The 18,237-nt window shown below is 52.0% G+C and overlaps 1 protein-coding gene and 1 long non-coding RNA gene across 2 annotated transcripts; one reads left to right on the top strand and one right to left on the bottom strand.

Moving 5' to 3' along the window:
• Positions 1–7,678: 7,678 nt before the first annotated feature.
• Positions 7,679–12,997, bottom strand: SPC24 (SPC24 component of NDC80 kinetochore complex). The gene is made up of 4 exons (XM_081232247.1): positions 12,825–12,997; positions 9,127–9,544; positions 8,903–8,979; positions 7,679–7,898 (listed from the first exon to the last, which is right to left on the bottom strand). Exons 1-4 carry the CDS (start codon positions 12,982–12,984, stop codon positions 7,792–7,794), a joined length of 762 nt encoding a protein of 253 aa, XP_081088373.1. The 5' UTR covers positions 12,985–12,997; the 3' UTR covers positions 7,679–7,791.
• A 242-nt stretch (positions 12,998–13,239) lies between these two features.
• On the top strand, positions 13,240–16,672 carry LOC308616152. Its single transcript, XR_014015701.1, has 3 exons — positions 13,240–13,570; positions 14,305–14,521; positions 15,870–16,672. It is a non-coding gene; the product is annotated as an uncharacterized lncRNA (long non-coding RNA).
• The last annotated feature ends 1,565 nt before the right edge of the window (positions 16,673–18,237 follow it).

Below are 18,237 nucleotides of genomic sequence, written 5' to 3'. Positions count from 1 at the left end.
CCCATATGCCACGTGGCACGGCCAAGAAAAAAAAAAGTTATATATATAAAAAAAAGAGTCTGAGATGACATTTTAGAAGAGGAAACGGATAGGAAAAAGTATATTTTACAAGATTATTCTGGAAGAATATTAAAAAGGATGAGACAGAACTGAGTGGCAGGAGGCTTTTTTTGTTTTGGGGGGTGTCGGGGAAGGATTCTCCTGAATTTAGTCCTATTAAATTTGTTGCTAAGATGGAAAAAAATCGAGAGATTTCACAACACAAATCCAAATAATCATAAATTCAGGTGAATCTGGCTACATCATGGAAACATTTGGCCAGAGCCATGGGTGTCAGGGTACGTGGGCTGCAGTCCACTTCAGTCTCCTACACCCTCATTCTCTTGTGCACCCCAGCTTTACCTGAGTCTGGGCCTTGAGGGCATTTCAGACCCCTGTCTTAGGGCATGGCAGTCAAGCCACAAATAGTCCTGGCACATCAACTGGGGAACAGTCAGGAACACAGCAGGTCACTGGATAGAAAAAAACAATACAGGGATCTAAGCATAACACACCAAATGGGCAAATCATAATGAAATGCCACCTCACACCCATTAGGATGGCTGTAATAAAAAACAAAAAACAAGACAAAAAGTGTTGGCAAGGGTGTAGAGAAACTGGAACCTTCGTACATTGTTGGTGGGAATGTAAAATAGTGAAGGCACAGTGGAAAAACAGTATGGTGGCTCCTCAAAAAATTAAAAATAGGACCTCAAATTTTTTAAATTAAAAATAGAACTATTGGGACTTCTCTGGCGGTCCAGTGGCTAAGACTCCACGCTTCCACTGCAGGGGGCATGGGTTCGTTCTCTGGCCGGGGAACCAAGATCCCGCAAGCCGCGAGGCATGGCCAAAAAAATTAACAATAAAAATAGAACTGTGATGTGATCCAGCAAGTCTACTTTTGGGTATATATACACAGAAGAATTGAAATCAGGGACTTAAACAGATATTTGCGCACCCATGGCTCTTAGCATTATTCACAAAAGCCAAAAGGTGGAAACAACCCAAGTGTCCATCTGCAGGTGAACAGATAAATAAAATGTGTATATCTACAATGGAATATTATTCAGCCTGAAAAAGGAAGAATATTCTGACACATGCTCCAACATGGATGACTCTCGAGGACATTGTGCTAAAGGGAAATCAGCCAGTTATAAAAAGGTAACTACTGTATGGCTCCACTTATATGAAGTCCGTAGTGTAGTCAAATTCCTAGAGACAGAAAGTAGGACGGTGGGTGCCTGGGGCTGGACGAGGAGTCTGGGGAGTTGGTGTTTAATCGCTATAGCCCTTCAGTTTTGCAAGACCAAAGAGCTGGATGGCTGGTGGTGCTGGATGCACAACAATGTGAATGTGCTTAAGGCCGATGAACTACACACTTAAACTTGGATAAGATGGTAAAGTACGTTATGTGTATTGGAGCACAACTGAAAATAATGCTAAATAATACTATTTTTAAAGACCAGGGGGCTTCCCTGGTGGCGCAGTGGCTAAGAATCCGCCTGCCAATGCAGGGGACACGGGTTCGAGCCTTGGTCCGGATCCCACATGCCGTGGAGCAACTAAGCCCATGCGCCACAGCTACTGAGCCTGCACTCTAGAGCCCGCGAGCCACAACTACTGAGCCCGCGAGCCACAACTACTGAAGCCCGCGCGCCTAGAGCCCGTGCTCCGCAACGACAGAAGCCACCGCAATGAGGAGACCATGCAACACAACAAAGAGTAGCCCCCGCTCTCCGCAACTAGAGAAAGCCCAGAGGCAGCAACCAAGACCCAACGCGGCCTAAAATAAATTAATTAAAACAAAACCAAAAACCCAGGGAATTCCCTCATGGTCCAGTGGTTAGGGCTCCACACTTCCACTGCACGGGGCACAGGTTTGATTCCTGGCTGGGGAACTAAGATCCCAAATCCACAAGGCGCAGCCAAAAAAAACGACAAATGGGGACAATGAGGCATCTAGAAATAACAGCAGAAGAAGGGGTGGAGCCCAGGAGCTGTGGGAGCCTGGGAGGAGACCCCTCCACGGCAGAGAGAGAGGAGACTCCGTCCTCTCCCCTCCTCCGGGGCCCCCCTCCCGCCAGCGCCCCCATGGGCTGAACCCAGCAGGACCTGGGAAACAGAGTTCCCTGCAGGAATGGGCCCAGGGGCAGGGGACCCAGAGTGTCAGGGCAGCAGGTGGGAAAGAGCTCAGACTGGGCCAGGCGGCCTGGGTTGAGCTGGGTGACCTTGGACCCATCAGAGGCTCAGTTTCCCCAACTGAAAACGGGGCCGATGCTGATCCCCACCTCCCAGGGTCCACGCGTGGCGGGCGTGGTGGTGGAGAGAAGCGCCAGGAGCCGCAGGGACTGTTATCTTTTCTGTGTCCACAGGGTGGCACTTCCTTCCTTCCTTCCGCCTTTTGTCTTGGGAAGGTTCCAAAATGCCTCTAGGGGCGAAAGCTGAGCGGACCGCACAGGAAGCGTCCGGGGCCTGCAGGCAGGCGGTCGATAATTGGTTGATTGACTGACTCCATGCTCAGCCGCGTGGCAAATGGGACAAATGAGCTCGAATGGCTGGGCCTGCGGGAGGGGCCAGGAGGTGGCCGAGGGTGCTGTGAGGGGAGGGTGGGCGGGACTCGGGGGTCCCTGAGCAGAGGAAGTGCCTGGGAGAGGCTGGAGGTGATGGAAGTTTCTGGTCCCTGGCCTGGGCAGTTTTCCATTAAGGGAGTGAGTAGTTGCTGAAATCCTCCCTCGGGCGTCCCCACTGTGGCATTGAGTACAACACAGACACGCAGGACTAGAGCCTCAGGAAAAATAAGAGCAAACACTTCTTGGGGATTAACTGCTCCCCTCGGTGGCCGCCCAAGGTTGGGGGGAGGGAGGGCAGGCCCAGAGCCCATTTTACAGATGGGAAAGGGGAGGCTGGGGGTGAGACCGAGACGTCCCTCCCTTTGTCTTTCTCCACCAGCAGCCCGAGGGGGGGTGGGGGTGCGGCCTGATGGTGATCCTCTCTGGGCTCACAAGGGGTCCCCTAGGGAAGGGCATGGATGTCACCCAGGTAAGATGCAGCGCAGCTAGCCGGCCACTTGGAGCTGGTCTGTGGGCTCAGCCTGCCCCAAGGGGTGGGGAGCAGACTGGAGCTTCGGAGCTGCCATCCCCAAGGACAGGGTGTGGGCAGGCGCGACCCTGGCTCCCCCTCTCCAAGGACTCAATGGCTCTGGCCAGGACTGGCTGGGTGGTGGGAAGAAGCTGCTCCCCCAAGCCTGACACCCCAATTCATGTCCTCTGCTGCCTCCCCCTCCTGCCCCCACCGGCATCTGAAACCACAGCTGCCTGTGGTGAGTCAGGCTGGAGCCTGCGGGGCTGAGCCCAGGTCCGGGGGAGGGAAGGGGGGAGGCAGGGAGGGGGGAGCCCTGTCCCTGACGGCACCCCTCCTCCACAGTGGGGGTCAGCACTCCTTCCTCTCCCCCAGGAAGTGAATCCCCTCCACGATGAAGGGGTAAGAGGGCGGCTGAGCGTTGGAGTTTGAGCGAACACGGGTCACATCACCCACCCCACTGAGTGGAGTGGGATCGGGGGGATAGCCCCCAGGACTCCTGGGTCCCGTCCAGCCTCCCCTCCAGGCAGCTCAGGTTTCAGCACTGATTCCTGCCCTTGGTGGAGGGGCTCCACCCTCCCGGCACAGCTGCTCTGCTCACCCCAGAGGCCTCCTCTCCCATGCTGTGCCTGGGATGGAGGTCGGGAGCTTGGGGATTCATAGCGAGACCAGCCCCCTAGTCGGCTGGGCCTCTGCACCATGACCTGTGTCAAGAGGCCAATGTCAGGCTCCCCTTTCCAAGCCCCAACTCTGGGGCCCCCCTGGAATCTGAAAATCCTCCCCATGCCTCACTGTGGACTGCAGGCCTGGCATGATCCAGCCCCACGGCCTCATGTTCCCTCCATGCTGGCCTCTTTGCTGTCCCTGAACACCCACCTTTGCGCTTGTTGTTCCCTCTGCCTGGCTCACTGTCTCCACACCTTTGTCCCCAGAGGGCTCAGGTCTATCTGGGCTCAGATGGCTCTTCCTCCCGGGGGCCTCCTGCAAGCTCTGTCTCCATCAGCTGCGACCTTCCGCGAATAGCCTGCCGTCTCTGTGCCTCAGTTTCATCACCTGTAGGGCACTGGGAGCCGGCACACGGCACCTGCTCGTGGCCTCCACGGGAGTGTGGCTCCCTGAAGGGGGCCTGGCAGGTCACAGATGCCCAGCGCACACTTCTGAGTCAGTCGGGGAGCCGCCGGGAGGTCCTGGGGCCTCCCCGAGGGTGGTCCAAGCACTGCCGTGTCTGTGTTGATGCCCTGGGACCAGTCCTCCCGGCCTCTCACCAGCCTCGGCCCACCAAGCTTGCCGGAGGTCCAGTGTGAAGGGTTTGGCCTCTCAACTCCATATACCCTTGGCTATTTTCCCCAGAAACACCAATTATAAGACAGGTTGGCCAGGTGTGTGGATATCTGACCGGCAACCACTGATCACTAAGCGTCTACAACTTTACCCTGCTCTGTCGCCCAGCAGGGCTCTACCCAGTACAGGCCTGAGTTCCAGTCCTTGGTCTCTTTCTACCTGGCTGACCTCGGACAAGGGGCAGGCGCCTTGGAGGCCATTTCTCATCTGAAAAGCCAAGATGCTCCTCCACGGACCCCGGGGCCCCACTGCCAAGTTCAGCCTCCCAGGGTGTCACTGTCCTGTGACTTTGGGCAACCGACTGGACCAAGCTGTGCCTCGGCTCCCCCACCTGTAAAACGGATACTCCTCACCGGCGTGGGACGGTGTTGGCCTGAACGGTGCAGGAGGAACGGGCTGGGGGTGAGGGGTCAAGTCTCACCTCTGCAGGCGCAAGGCCTCGGTTCCCCACTCACTGCCTGGTCAGGGGGACTCCGATCCTGCATGCACTCCAACAGGCCCGGCCGAGAGAGCTGGCTGCTGGCTGCCCATGGGCCGGCTGTCAGAGGGAGAGCAGGCAGGGGTGGGAGTGGGTGTGCAGCCTGGAGGCCACAGGCCGAGGCTGTCCGGGCGTCCAGCCAGTGCCGGGCAGTGAGTCAGGGCCCAGGCATGTGGAGGGCCAGGGCCTCTCGCGGCCTCTGTGAGCTCAGGCACCTCCCTGAATGCGCCCGCCGGGCCCCACTGGGCTGCGTTCCTCACCCACTTGCTCACTCCTTGGGCTGGTTGCGGGGGAGGCCTGGGGCGACGGGGCCCCTCTGAGCCTAGGTCCGTGCTGCCTCCCTGGAGCCACCTTCTTCTCCTTGGGGAAACTGAGTTCTGGGCAGGCAATGCCTCCAGGGCCCCTCCCAGAACAAAGAGAGGCCACTGCTCAGAGGGCGGGGAGCAGGCCCATGGGGGGTTCAGGCCCTGGGCCCGGGGTACAGAGAAGCCTGCGTCTGTAACTGCACCCGCCCCTCAACACCGGCTTTCTCTCCCAGGGACTCTGCACCTGCAAATCTGTTTGAACTAGAGAGAAATACGCCTCTCTGCCCACCCTGGGACCCTCAGCTGGGCCGGGTCTACTCAGGGCGGGGAGCACTCCTGCAGGGGAGCAGGTGGAGGCTGGCTGTGTCAGCAGGAACAGCCACCAAGGTGACAGCAGCTAGTCAGCTGACCTTGGCAGAAGACTGACTGGTTCCTGGCTGAGGCTGCGAGGCAGGGGGGTGGCAGCCCTGAGTGTGCCTGCGCCCCCCCGCAGGGTTTTCGCGACAGGGGTATGCTCCTCCCATCTAGTGGGTGGAGGCCAGGGATGCTGCCAGATATCCTGTGATGTCCGGGACAGCCCCCACCAGAGAGAGTGACCTAGCCCAAACATCATGAAGGCCGAAGCAGGAAAACCCTGGTCTAGATCAAGTCTTTTGCCCTTTGGAGGCCAAGGGTACAAATAAAGGGCTCTGCTTCTTTTTCACATCATAAAAAACTCTGCCAGCCTTGAAAATGAAAACAGCCCAGGAGGGCCTATGTGAACATCTCCTTGGATATGTAAAGCCAGGCCCTCGGCATAAAAGCAGGGCCTCTGAAGTTCTTCTGGGAATCTTTCTTTGTGAGCCAGATGGACTGGGGCTGCTTACATTTCAGGGAGACTAACAACCCCTTTTTTGGGTCTATCTCCTGGAGCCCGACAGGCAGGATCCCTTGCTCTAGGGCCTCCGAGAGACACCGGAATGGACTATTTTTAGTGCCCACTTGATGTACTCAGGAGCTGCTAGAACTTACTGCTCCCTCTGCTTAGCATGTCCCTCTCTGATCAAGAAATACAAATTGTACTTACTGTAAATGGTACAGAGGTGCACAAAACCCAACACCCAGAGGTTCATGTAACTACCAAATCTACTGGCTTCAGGAAAAGCTGTATCCAAGAGGCACTTGATATTGAAAGGACCCTACTTCTCACTCTCTACCCTCAGACAGGCAGGCAGGCTGGCCACAGGCTTCCCACTCTTAGTAGTACCTCAGTCACTGAGAATGGGGGTTAGGTGAAGAAATCAATTGGCTGGCCCAGGCCCTGGTTGCATGCTGAATCAGTTAGGGTTTATTTTGGCTGTTTGTGATAGAAAAACTAAAATAACAAAGGCACACATAATAGTTTAGCCCCTACCCGCAAGGAAGTCCAGCATTGATACCCAGCTACACCATCATCAGGGAACCAGGTTCCTATCATCCCTAGAGGATTGCACCCCTCCTTAAGTGTGGCAATACAGCTGCCAGGGCTCCAGCCATCACACTCAAGTTCCAGAAAACAGAGGGGAGGGGGAAAGGGTATACTCCCTTGCCTTTTTTTTTTTTTTTCTTTTGCGGTACGTGGGCCTCTCACTGCTGTGGCCTCTCCTGTTGCGGAGCACAGGCTCCGGACGCGCGGGCTCAGCGGCCATGGCTCACTGGCCCAGCCGCTCCGCGGCATGTGGGATCTTCCCAGACCGGGGCACGAACCCATGTCCCCCGCATCAGCAGGTGGACTCTCAACCACTGCGCCACCAGGGAAGCCCTCCCTTGCCTTTTAAGAAGTCAAACACAACACTTCTTTTCACACTTCATTGTCCTGAACTTAACTGCAAGGGAGGCTGGGAAAAGCTGTGTTTTGACTGGGCAGCTAAAAGGATTTCCTTACGAAGCGGGGAGGGGAGAACAAATATCAGGGAGGCAAACAGTGGTCTCTGACACCCAGCCCACCCTGGAGCCAGGGATGGGCCCCTATATATCCTATAGTGTAATCTCTTCCTGACTGACTCATCCTTTCCAGTCCCAGCAAAAATGCCACCCCCATCCCCTGGGCAGGCCCCCTCCCTGGCCAGGGTCCTGAAGCACTCTGGATGCTCTCTAGCTCCAGGGTGGCATCTGATCGCTTTTGACTCCTCCATTGGCTCAAGGGATCCTTCATCTTGCCTTGGGTTCCCAGCACAGCTTGGACACACAGTGGCACTCAGAGAATGAACGGATAAAAAAGGGCCAGACCTGAATCACAGATGACGGAAGACCTGGAATTTGTCATTGGATACTACGGTGTCATTTGTATGTGTTGTCACAGACGTGAAGTCACAGGCCTGGCACAGTTAAGTCAGTTTTCTTTGGTTACCTAGTCCAGCATTTGAGGCCAAAGTCAAGACGGCGGAACGGGGGAAGAAATCCAGTAAAAAACTCATTTACGTATAAACGTTTAATGTTAAGCTAATCTCACCACTGAGGCACTGACCACCCACCACGGGCTGATTCCCACTGTGTGGGACTGTACGATGCAGTCCCAGAGGCTCCTGGCTACCACTCCGTGTCCACCAAGCTCCAGAGATAGTCGCTGATGAATTTCTTGGAGAGCTGGGTGCTGTCCAGGTGGATGGGCTGAGCTACGCTGGGGCCATGATGGACTGAGGGCGCAGATGTAAGGGAAACAGCGCACATGGCCCTCCCCCTCCCCCCACGATGCAAGGACACTGCCTGTAAATTGTTATTATTAAGACAATTAGAGACTGAAAGAAATTTTCATGATCAGAAAGCTAAGATAATGTACTGTCTTTTTTTTTTTTTTTTGCGGTACGCGGGCCTCTCACTGTTGTGGCCTCTCCCGCTGCGGAGCACAGGCTCTGGACGCGCAGGCTCAGCGGCCATGGCTCACGGGCCCAGCTGCTCCGCAGCACGTGGGATCTTCCTGCACCAGGGCACGAACCCGCATCCCCTGCATCTGCAGGCGGACTCTCAACCACTGCGTCACCAGCGAAGTCCCTGTCTTTTTCTTTTAATTGTGGTAAAATACATAGAACATTATATTTACCACCTTAAACATTTGAAAGTGTCCAGTTCAGTGGCATTAATCACATTCATGTTGCTGTGCAACTATCACCACCATCTCCAGAACTCTTTTCCTCTTGCAAAACCAAAGCTCTGTCTCCATTAAACACTGACTCCCCCTCCCATTATAATCCCCTTCCTACGTTCTGTTTCCATGAATCTGACTCCTCTAGGGACCCCATGTAGGTGGAATGATACAGTACTGACTTTTTGTGTCTGGTTTATTCCAACCAGCAGATTATGTTCCAGGTTCATCCATGTTGTAGCATATGCCGGAATGTCTTTCCTTTTTAAGGCTGAGTAATAGTCCACCGTATGGATGGACATTTTGTTTATCTGGTCATCTGCTGACAGACACTTGGGTTGCTCCCACCTTTTGGCTTTTGTGAACAGTGCTGCTGTGAACATGGATGTACAAACATCTGCTCAAGTCCCTGCTTTCAGTTCCTTCGTGTGTATCCCCAGAAGTTGACCTGCTGGGTCATGTGTTTATTCTGAATTTTTTAGGATCTGCCATAGTGTCTGCACCGTTTAAGATTCCCACCAACAGTGCACAGGGTTCCACTTTCACCACAAAGGATACTGCCTTTGATCATCCCCGGCTCACATTCATAATCCCACTCAATTTTACTAATTCGGCGATAAAGTTGAGCCACATATCTGCGTGAGAAGACAAAACAGAGAGAGAGAGAGAGAGAGAGAGAGAAAAGAAGTTACTCCAGCATCGACTCCAACGAAGAGCTGTGGGCTGCGTGCACGCACACACACATACACACACACGCACTCACACCGCGTCTGTGGACCTACACGGCTGAAGGGATGGTGACTGTCGTGTCTTCGTCAACCTCCCTCTCTTGTCTTTCGAGATCAGCCTCGATCTCCTTGAGCTCCTCCAGCTCTCTGCTGAGCTGAGTACACAGGCAGTTAAGGACCCTTGGCTTTGGAGGGAGGGCTGCCCACGTGCTCACACCAACCCCGTCGGGCCCGGGGCTGCTGGCTCCAGGTGTGTTTTCTAGAGTGAACAAGGGCCTCCTGGGTGAGGCTGGGGCCCGGCTGCTCTGCACACACAGGAAAGGATATAGGAGGCTGGCCTTCAGACGGGTGTCTTCCTCGCTGGCCCTCTGAAGCTCGGCTTCAAGCTGCTGCAACTCAATGCCGCCCTGGTGTGCCTGCTCCTTCGCGTTGAGGAGGCTCTGGGCCACCTCCTTCTCCTCAGTGAGGACCTCTGCGGGGCAGGGAGAAGTCTGTGCCCCTCAACTTGGGCTCCCCAGGAGAGCCCCGGAGCAGAGGGCGGCCTCAATGCCCCCATCTATGGCCATGTTCCCACTTCCATCTCTAGCTCCCAGACCCATCGTCCTATTTGCAAATGCCCGCCTGAGAGTCACCTGGACCTGGCACACGTGCTTCCATTTCACCGAAATCACACTTGAATCCATCCAAAGTGATAAAGCCTGGTACTTGTTTGCACACCTAGTCTTAATTTATGACGTCACTCTCGACCCCACTGTCCAAGCAACAAGCCTGGGACTCACTTTCTGGATCCAGTTAGCCATCCCGTCTGGCAGGACCCCTTCTTCCGCGTGCTGGTCCTTCATGCCTCCAGGACCACCCCAAAAACCTCCCTGCCGTGTCCTGCTTTGGTCTCTCCCGTTGCCAATCCTTTCTGCTCTCTGCCTTCAGAGCAGCTGCGTCAGAGGCCAAATGTTAAGTTGCTCCCCTGCTCAAAGATCTCCCGTGGCTCCCCAGTGTCTCCAGGATAATGTCCAGGTCTTTTTGGGCACCTTCGGCATCCCTGCCAACCTCCTCTCTCCCTGCTTTTCGCCCCACCATGTGCTTTTCCCTTTGCTCTGGCTGCAAAGACGCCTCATCATCGTGCAGAAACGCCATGTTTTTTCAGTCCTGGGCCTCTGCCTGCCGGTCTTTCAGGGACCTGTACCCCTGTGTCCCTGCCCACTGGCACACCATTCCCAGCATTAAGGCCTTCTGGATAATGCCTGACTCAGGCGGCTGGACACTCTCTTCTCCCTCCTGGGGCGAGACTGTGCTCCCAGGACAGCCCTTATCACACTGGACTATTTATTCCTAGTCTCTCTTCTTCAAAGCACAGATTGCATCTTAAAATCACCGTACATTGCCAACACCTACTCAGAATAAACACATTTTGAACAAAACATCCAAAAAGATCAAGAACACCCTAAGAAGGTTACTGTGTTCCTTCCCACAGAGTCAGAGAAACCTGCCAACTCAGAGAAGGCACGGATGAAAATGCTTCTTAAAGGGCCAGTGTTTAAGTGTTTATAAACTTATATTAAGTTAATTTTTAATCAAAGCACTACATGTCTATGGTTGTGAAAATTTAAACACACACACTCACATATAACCCTCTCTAAGCCTCTCCAACCCTCTGAAGCAGTCACTTAAACTCTTCACTGTTTTCTCTGGCATCGACCTTCATATTTCTAAATAATTTGCTTATGCTGCTATTTCTTGATCTGTCTGTGTTAGATGGTGCCTGCTGACTTCCTGTTAGGAGAGCTGAGGGTCTGGCTCTCTTTTGCAGCCTTCCCGCCCCTTCTCCACTCACCCTCCGAACAACAACTGAGTCTCCTGGGATGATCTTTTCCCCATGGACGTTCACTATAAGCTGTCGTTACCCGAATATGTGCTAAGTGCCACAGATGACCACAGAACCCCAGCTCACTGAACTCTCACCACCCTCTGAGGGTGGCTGAACCCCTCCTCCCATTTGAGAGGCGATGAGCAGAAGCCCAAGGTCCAGTGGCTTGTCCACACACTTAGCTCTGAAGCCGGGATCTGAACTGGATCCTTTTGATCGAAACCCCAGCTCCCCTAGAACACCGACTCTTGTCTCCCTGCCCCAAATCCATCCGTTCTTCTGAAACCCAGGCAGGTTGGGTGATGCTGAGCTTCTCCTCAACCATCAGTGAAAGGGGAGTTAATGGAGCGGGAGGGGAGGAAAGAAAGGAGAGGGAAGGAAGGAGGAAGGAGAAAAGAGCAGAAGACCCTGACCAGGACACCTGTTGTGCTTAGCCTAACATCCAAACTCCTCCTGGGGGCTCGCAGGCTGGCAAGTCTGGACCCTGCTGACCTCATCTTCTACCTCTTTCTCCTGGGTCTCCAAGCTTATTCTCACCTCATGACCTTCGCATTGACAGTCCCCTCTGCCAGGAACACTCTTCCTGGAGCCATCCCATGGCTAGCTCTCAGATCATTCAAGTCTCAACCCAAACGGCACCCTCTCATAAAGTGTAATTGTCAAAAGGCATTACAAATCCCTGGCACTGAAACCACAGTGGAAAACTAGATGACAGTTCCTCAGAAAAATTAAATATCAAATTACCATCTGATCCAGCATTTCCACTTCTGGGAAAATACAAAAAAGAATTGAAAGCAGAGACTCAAAGAGATATTTGTACACTCATGCTCATAGCAGCACTATTCACAATAGCCAAGCGGTGGAAGTGTCCCAAGTGTCCAGTGATGGATGAATGGATAAACAAAATGTGGTGTATCCATACAATGGAATACTGGAGATGATGGTGGTGATGCTCACACAACAATGTGAATGTACTTAATGCCACTGAACCGGACACTTGAAAATAGTTAAAATGGTATATCTTAGGTTATGTCAATTTTACCACAATAAAAAAAAGTTTGAAGCCTTTAAAAGACAAAAACAAAAAACCCCTGATGCTGAGAAAAGCTGCAACAAGGGCAACTCCCATGCCCCTTTTAAGGGCACAGTGCTGTGCAAGCATCATCTCCATGAATCTCACTTTGATCCATCAAGGGGTGCTATCAGCATCCCCATTTCACAGATGAGGAAACTGAGGCTTGAGAGGGAAACACTGGACTGGGACCAGAGGGTTCATGAGTTAACAGCTGAAATCCTTAGCCCATCATCTCCTGACAAATCCATTTTTCTTGTTTATCCTCTGCCTCACCCCACTAGAATATTAGCCCTACCCACACCCCAGGGATTTTGTTTGCTTTGTTCCCGGCTGTCACCCCATGACTGGCACTATGCCTGGACCCAGCAGGTGCTCAGTAAGACATGTGAACAATCTCAGCAGGAAGATGCGGACTATTTATTATTACAACCATTTTATGGGAAACAGAGGCATTGCAAGGTTAAGTAAGTCAACTCAAATCTCACAGCTGGGAAGTGGCGGTGCTGGGATTCAAACGCGGCGCTTTGACACCTGAGCCCCAATTCAAACCCTGAGTCCCAGCTCCTGCTCACAACGCGTCAGACCTTCTACATTCACCACTAAACCCCTGGGAGGTGGCTGCTGTCCTGAAGCCCATTTCATGGGTGGGGAAACCGAGGCTCAGAGGGGACAATGCTCATCCGCCGGTCGCACGGGGAAATAGGGTAGCGGATGGGGCGCCCAGAAGGGAGGAGGTTCGAGGCCGGCCTGGCCACCACCACCAACACTCGGGCCCGGCTGCCCGCCGCCCCCCGCCCCCGACCCGGCCTTCACCTCGCAGCCGCTGTTCGGCACCGTCTTGCGTCTCCAGCAGCCGCTCCACCACCTGCTCGTGGCGCCTCAGCAGCCGCCGTTGCTGCGCCTCGGCGCGGTTGGCACCCAGCAGGCTCAGCAGCCCCTGGCTCACCTCCTCCATGTCGCGGAAGGCCGCCATGACTACACTAGGACCAATCCCGCGCAAATTTAACTGCCCCCCCGGGCCCCGCCCCCTTCCCGGAGAGGCCTGTTTCCATTGGGTTTATCCCACGTCAGTCATCAGCCAATGAGGGAGGCCGCTTCTAGTCGGACTAGTGCGCCTGCGCCAGCTCCTCTGTCGGCCATTGGCGATGGCCAGTCTGCGTAGGGAGGGGGCGTGCCTCCGGCGTCCTGCCTGATGCGCCTGCGCAGGCTGGAAAGCGGCTGCAAGAGCTTCGAGCTGTTTCTTTCCGGGTCCAGCGCCTGCTGCGAGCAACGCGCTGTTCTAGGGGCGAAGCCGAGAACTACTTCTCGTGGAGCTGAGGTTCAGCGGTGTGTGTGTGGGACACTCAAAATAAACATCATAAATAAGTAAATTCTATAAGAGGCTGCGTAGCAAAATGGAGTCTGCATCCAGATTTATTGGGTTTCAATCCCAGATTTGCCACTTACTAGCTGTGTTACCCCGAGCAAATTGCTTCATCCTTCCGTGCTTCACTTTCCTCCTCAGTTAAATGAGGATCATCATAGTGTCTACTTCAGTGTTGGTGTGAGAGTTGAATGAGGTCAGTGCCTGGTATTCAGTACGTGCTTTATAGGTGTTAAATAAAAAATACATAGAGGGGCTTCTCTGGTGGCGCAGTGGTTGAGAGTCCGCCTGCCGATGCGGGGGACACGGGCTCGTGCCCCAGTCCGGGAAGTTCCCACATGCCGCGGAGCAGCTAGGCCCGTGAGCCATGGCCGCTGACCCTGCGCGTCCGGAGCCTGTGCTCCGCAGCGGGAGAGGCCACGACAGTGAGAGGTCCGTGTACCGCAAAAAAAAAAAAAAAAAAAAAAAAAAAAGTAGAAAGCTAGTGGGTGAGGTGTTTGATTCTCACCGAGCACCATGTTGTGTGCGGGGTTACGGTTGAGGAAAGACAAACTGTTCACTTTTGTGACATGTCCCTCAAATGAGGTGAAGAAATAAGCGGGTCATGACCAGCATTTTCAACAAAATACAATGGAAAAAAAATCAGTGCATTGTGTACAGAAAGCTAAGTATTGTTTTGGGAATCTCCCCCCATTTGTCTACTGGGTGTGGAAGATTGTATTTTCCCAAAAAAGTCTACAGAAATAGTTAACATTTTGCCAGTCTCTATCAAGAGGCAGACTCCGATTCTTCTCTTGAACTTGAGCAGGATTTGTGCAACAAACAGAATGTGGCAGAAGGGACGCCGTGTGAATTCCAAGTCTAGGTCAGAAACTAGAATACGTCTTTTGCCTGGTGCTAGCTCGCTCTCTCCCTCTTTTTCAATTCCAGGATAACTCTCTGGGAGCCCAGCTGCTATGTTGTGAGGAAGCCCAAACCACGTGAAGAGTCTCCCAGATAAGGTCCCAGCCGAAACCAGCATCAACCACCAGAGAAGTAAGTGAGTGAACATTGAGATGATTCCAGCCCCCAGGCTTTGAGCCATCCCAGCTAACACCAAGAGGCGCAGAGAGAGAACTGTTCCCATCAAGCCCGGCCCAAACTGCAGGTTTGTGAGCAACATCCATGCCTTTGTTTAAAGCCAGTAAACTTGGGGGTAATTTGTGATGCAGCCGTAACACCTGGATCACTGGGTCACATGTGAAATTTGTATCTTGCTGTGGGTTGTGTAAAAAATCATTGAAAGCCACAGCTCTAGTGGCAAGTCCTCACAGTAAGCAAAGAAACAAACGAACAGAATCATTTTAGCCAGGAACACCTGCTACAGGGAATAAAACAGGGTCATAGGACAGAGTCACCAGAGTGACTCCCACCAGGGGAGGGAAGTGGCTTTAGGTTAGGTGGTCAAAGATGGACTCCCTGAGAAGGGGTCATGTGAACTGGGACCTGGTATTCAGTACGTGCTTTATAGGAAGGAAAAGGAAACAAAAAGGAAACAAAGCACCAGGCAGAGGAAAGAGTAAGTTCAAAGGTGTTAAGCAGGGAAGAGCTATGGACTGGATTGGCTCCAGATCTTCTGGAATCAAGAGAACTTGCCAGCAAGACTGGATTCCATCCTTCTCTGAGGAAGAGAAAGGATGCTTCTGGGTGTTTGGCCCAAACACCTGTTGGGTGGTGGGTGGTGGTGGTGGTACTAGTGGCCAAGGTGGGTAGGGGAGCAGGCTTGGAGGTGGAGGGCTGCATGAAATGGAAAGCTTGGGGAAGTTCGCAATGCCTGGAGGCTGACCACGTGGAGCTATCAACTGGGTAGTTGCAGGACTTCCCTGGCGGCCCAGTGGTTAAGACTCCGTGCTTCCACTTCAGGGGACGTGGGTTCGATCCCTGGTCAGGGAACTAAGATCTCGCATGCTCCACGGCCTGGCCAAAAAAAAAAAAAAAAAAAAAGGTAGTTGCTTGGCTATGAGTCTACAGAGACATTTGAGCTGCAGATAGAAATCAGGGCGTCGTCAGGGTGCAACCAATATCAGATGACAGCTCTCCTGGGGGAGAGAATGGAGAGGACAAGGTCTGAGGACTTAAGTTCTGAGACCCACCAATTGCAGACGTTGGAGAAGCCGGCCAGATAGAGAAGGCACAGCCAGGGAGAGAGGAGAGAAACTACAACAGAGGCGTCAAGATTTCCACTGACCGTCCAGAATCTGACAGGTCCCCAACCCCAAGCCTGGAGCCACCTTCCTCCTTAGAGTTTACTATCATGGGATAATTTTTGCCAAGACCCCAGGGACTGCTCATGTTGTAATATTTTTACAGCGGTCATGGAGCTGGGGACACCCTTAAGACTAATATATTTATTTAGTCTTCCCCGGGTCACAGATTCCTTTGAAATCTAATGAAAGCAACGAGACAGGCTCTTCTTTGAAAAATGTACCCAACAGGCACACATTTTTGGATTTCAGGACCCCAGAAGGCCATCCCCAGATTTTCAGGTTAAGAAGCTCCACAGCCTTTGTCACATAGGGTGGCTAGCAGATGTATAAGTGATGACACCTTAGTTGTTTCCTGCAGAAGTGTCACTGTCCGGGCATGGAGCTGGGTCCCCAGAGTCAGCGCTTATGGCATCGTTCACCATCCTGTTAGCTGAGCATTTGATGCTGAGATTGGTCTGTCACCATCAGCTATGTGACCTTTGGTGGCAGGGGCTGGCCTTCTCTGTGCCTAAAGGCAGGCACAGTGCTGAGTGAAATGAAGAAGAGATAAGACCATGGGTTCAGTTTCTGGCTCTGCAGTTCACCTATGACCGTGGCAAGTTCTTAACCTTTCTAAGTCATGGGCTAATGATAGCTCTCTTATCAGCTGGGAAAGGTTTTTCAAGAGTTAAGCCATTCCAGGTTGCACAACCAGAGCCTGAAAAATATAAATGCTCCTGTCAAAAAGGCCACTCACCTCATTTCCAAAAAATAAAGAAAGAACCACTCACAGCCATTAGGATGGCTACTATTTTTAAAAAAAAATCAGAAAATAACAATTGTTGGTGAGGACATGGAAAAACTGGTTGGTGGGAATGTAAATTGGTGCAACTGCTCTGGAAAAAACTCTGGCTATTCCTCAAAATACTGCAAACAGAACTACTGTATGACCCAGCAATTGTACTTCTAGGTATATAACCCCTAGATTGAAAGCTGGGACTTGAAGATGTTTGTATAACCAGCATGATTAACAATAGCCAAAAGGTGGAAGCAACCAAGTGTCCACTGATGGATGAATGGATAAATAAAATGTGGTGCATGCAAACAATGGAATAGTATTCAGTCTTTAAGTAAGGAGATTCTGCCACATGCTACAACGTGGATGAATCTTGAGTATATTATGCTAAGTGAAATAAGCCAGCCATAAAAAGACAAATACTGCACGATTCCACTTATATGAGGTCCCTAGAGTAGTTGAATTTCAGAGACAGAAAATAGAAAGGCAGTTGCCAGCAGCTGGGTGTGGGAGTGATGAAGTCAGTGTTTCATGGGGACAGAGTTTCACTTTGGGAAGATGAAAAGAGTTCTGGAGATGGATGGTGGAGATCGTTGCACAACAATGTGAATGTACTTAATGGCACTGAACTGCACGGTTAAAAATAGTTTAGATGGTAAATGTTTTGTTATGTATATTCTGCCATAAAAATAGACATATATATTTTTTCAGACATTTTTTTCATGCACAATTTCTATTCTTTTTTTGTAATATCTTTAAAAAATTTTTTTATTTATTTAATTTTGGCTGTGTTTGGTCTTCGTTGCTGTGTTCGGGCTTTCTCTAGTTGTGGCGAGCAGGGGCTACTCTTCATTGTGGTACGCGGGCTTCTCATTGCGGTGGCTTCTCTTGTTGTGGAGCACGGGCTCTAGGCGTGAGGGCTTCAGTAGTTGTGGCACACGGGCTCAGTAGTTGTGGCTCACGGGTTCTAGAGCACAGGCTCAGTAGTTGTGGTGCACGGGCTTAGTTGCTCCGTGGCATGTGGGATCTTCCTGGACCAGGGCTCGAACCCGTGTCCCCTGCATTGGCAGGCGGATCCTTATCCACCGTGCCACCAGGGAAGTCCCTGTAATATCTTTATTGGAGTATAATTACTTTACAATTTTGTATTCGTTTCTGCTGTACAACAAAGTGAATCAGCTGTATGTATACATATATCCCCATATCCCCTCCCTCTTGAGCCTCCCTGCCACCCTCCCTATCCCACCCCCCTAGGTGGTCACAAAGCACCGAGCTGATCTCCCTGTGCTATGCAGCTGCTTCCCACTAGCCATCCATTTTACATTTGGCAGTGTATATATGTCAGTGCCACTCTCTCACTTCATCTCAGCTTCCCCTTCCCCCACTGTGTCCTCAAGTCCGTTCTCTACATCGGCGTCTTTATTCCTCCCCTGCCACTAGGTTCATCAGTACCAGTTTTTTAGATTCCATATATGTGTGTTAGCATACGGTATTTGTTTTCCTTCCTTTCTTACTTCACTCTGTATGACGGACTCTAGGTCCATCCACCTCATTACAAATAACTCAATTTAATTCCTTTTTGCAGACATGTATTTTTAAAAAGCAAAGCAAGACACTGGGTTTGGAGGGTGGGGAATGGGGTCTTAAGCATGAGCTGAACAAGGTAACAAAGATGATGAAATGGTCCTAGGTGATTGCTTGTGAGAAACAATTTTTTAAAATTAAATTAAATTTATTTATTTTTTGGCCACGCCACGTGGCTTGTGGGATCTTAGTTCCCCAACCAGGGATGGAACCCCGGCCACGGCAGTGAAAGCACCGAGTCCTAACCACTGGACCACC

This window comes from Mesoplodon bidens, assembly GCF_964165515.1.
Source record: "Mesoplodon bidens genome assembly, chromosome: 4".
Lineage (NCBI taxonomy): Eukaryota > Metazoa > Chordata > Mammalia > Artiodactyla > Ziphiidae > Mesoplodon > Mesoplodon bidens.
This window is presented reverse-complemented; position numbering and strand designations above follow the sequence as displayed.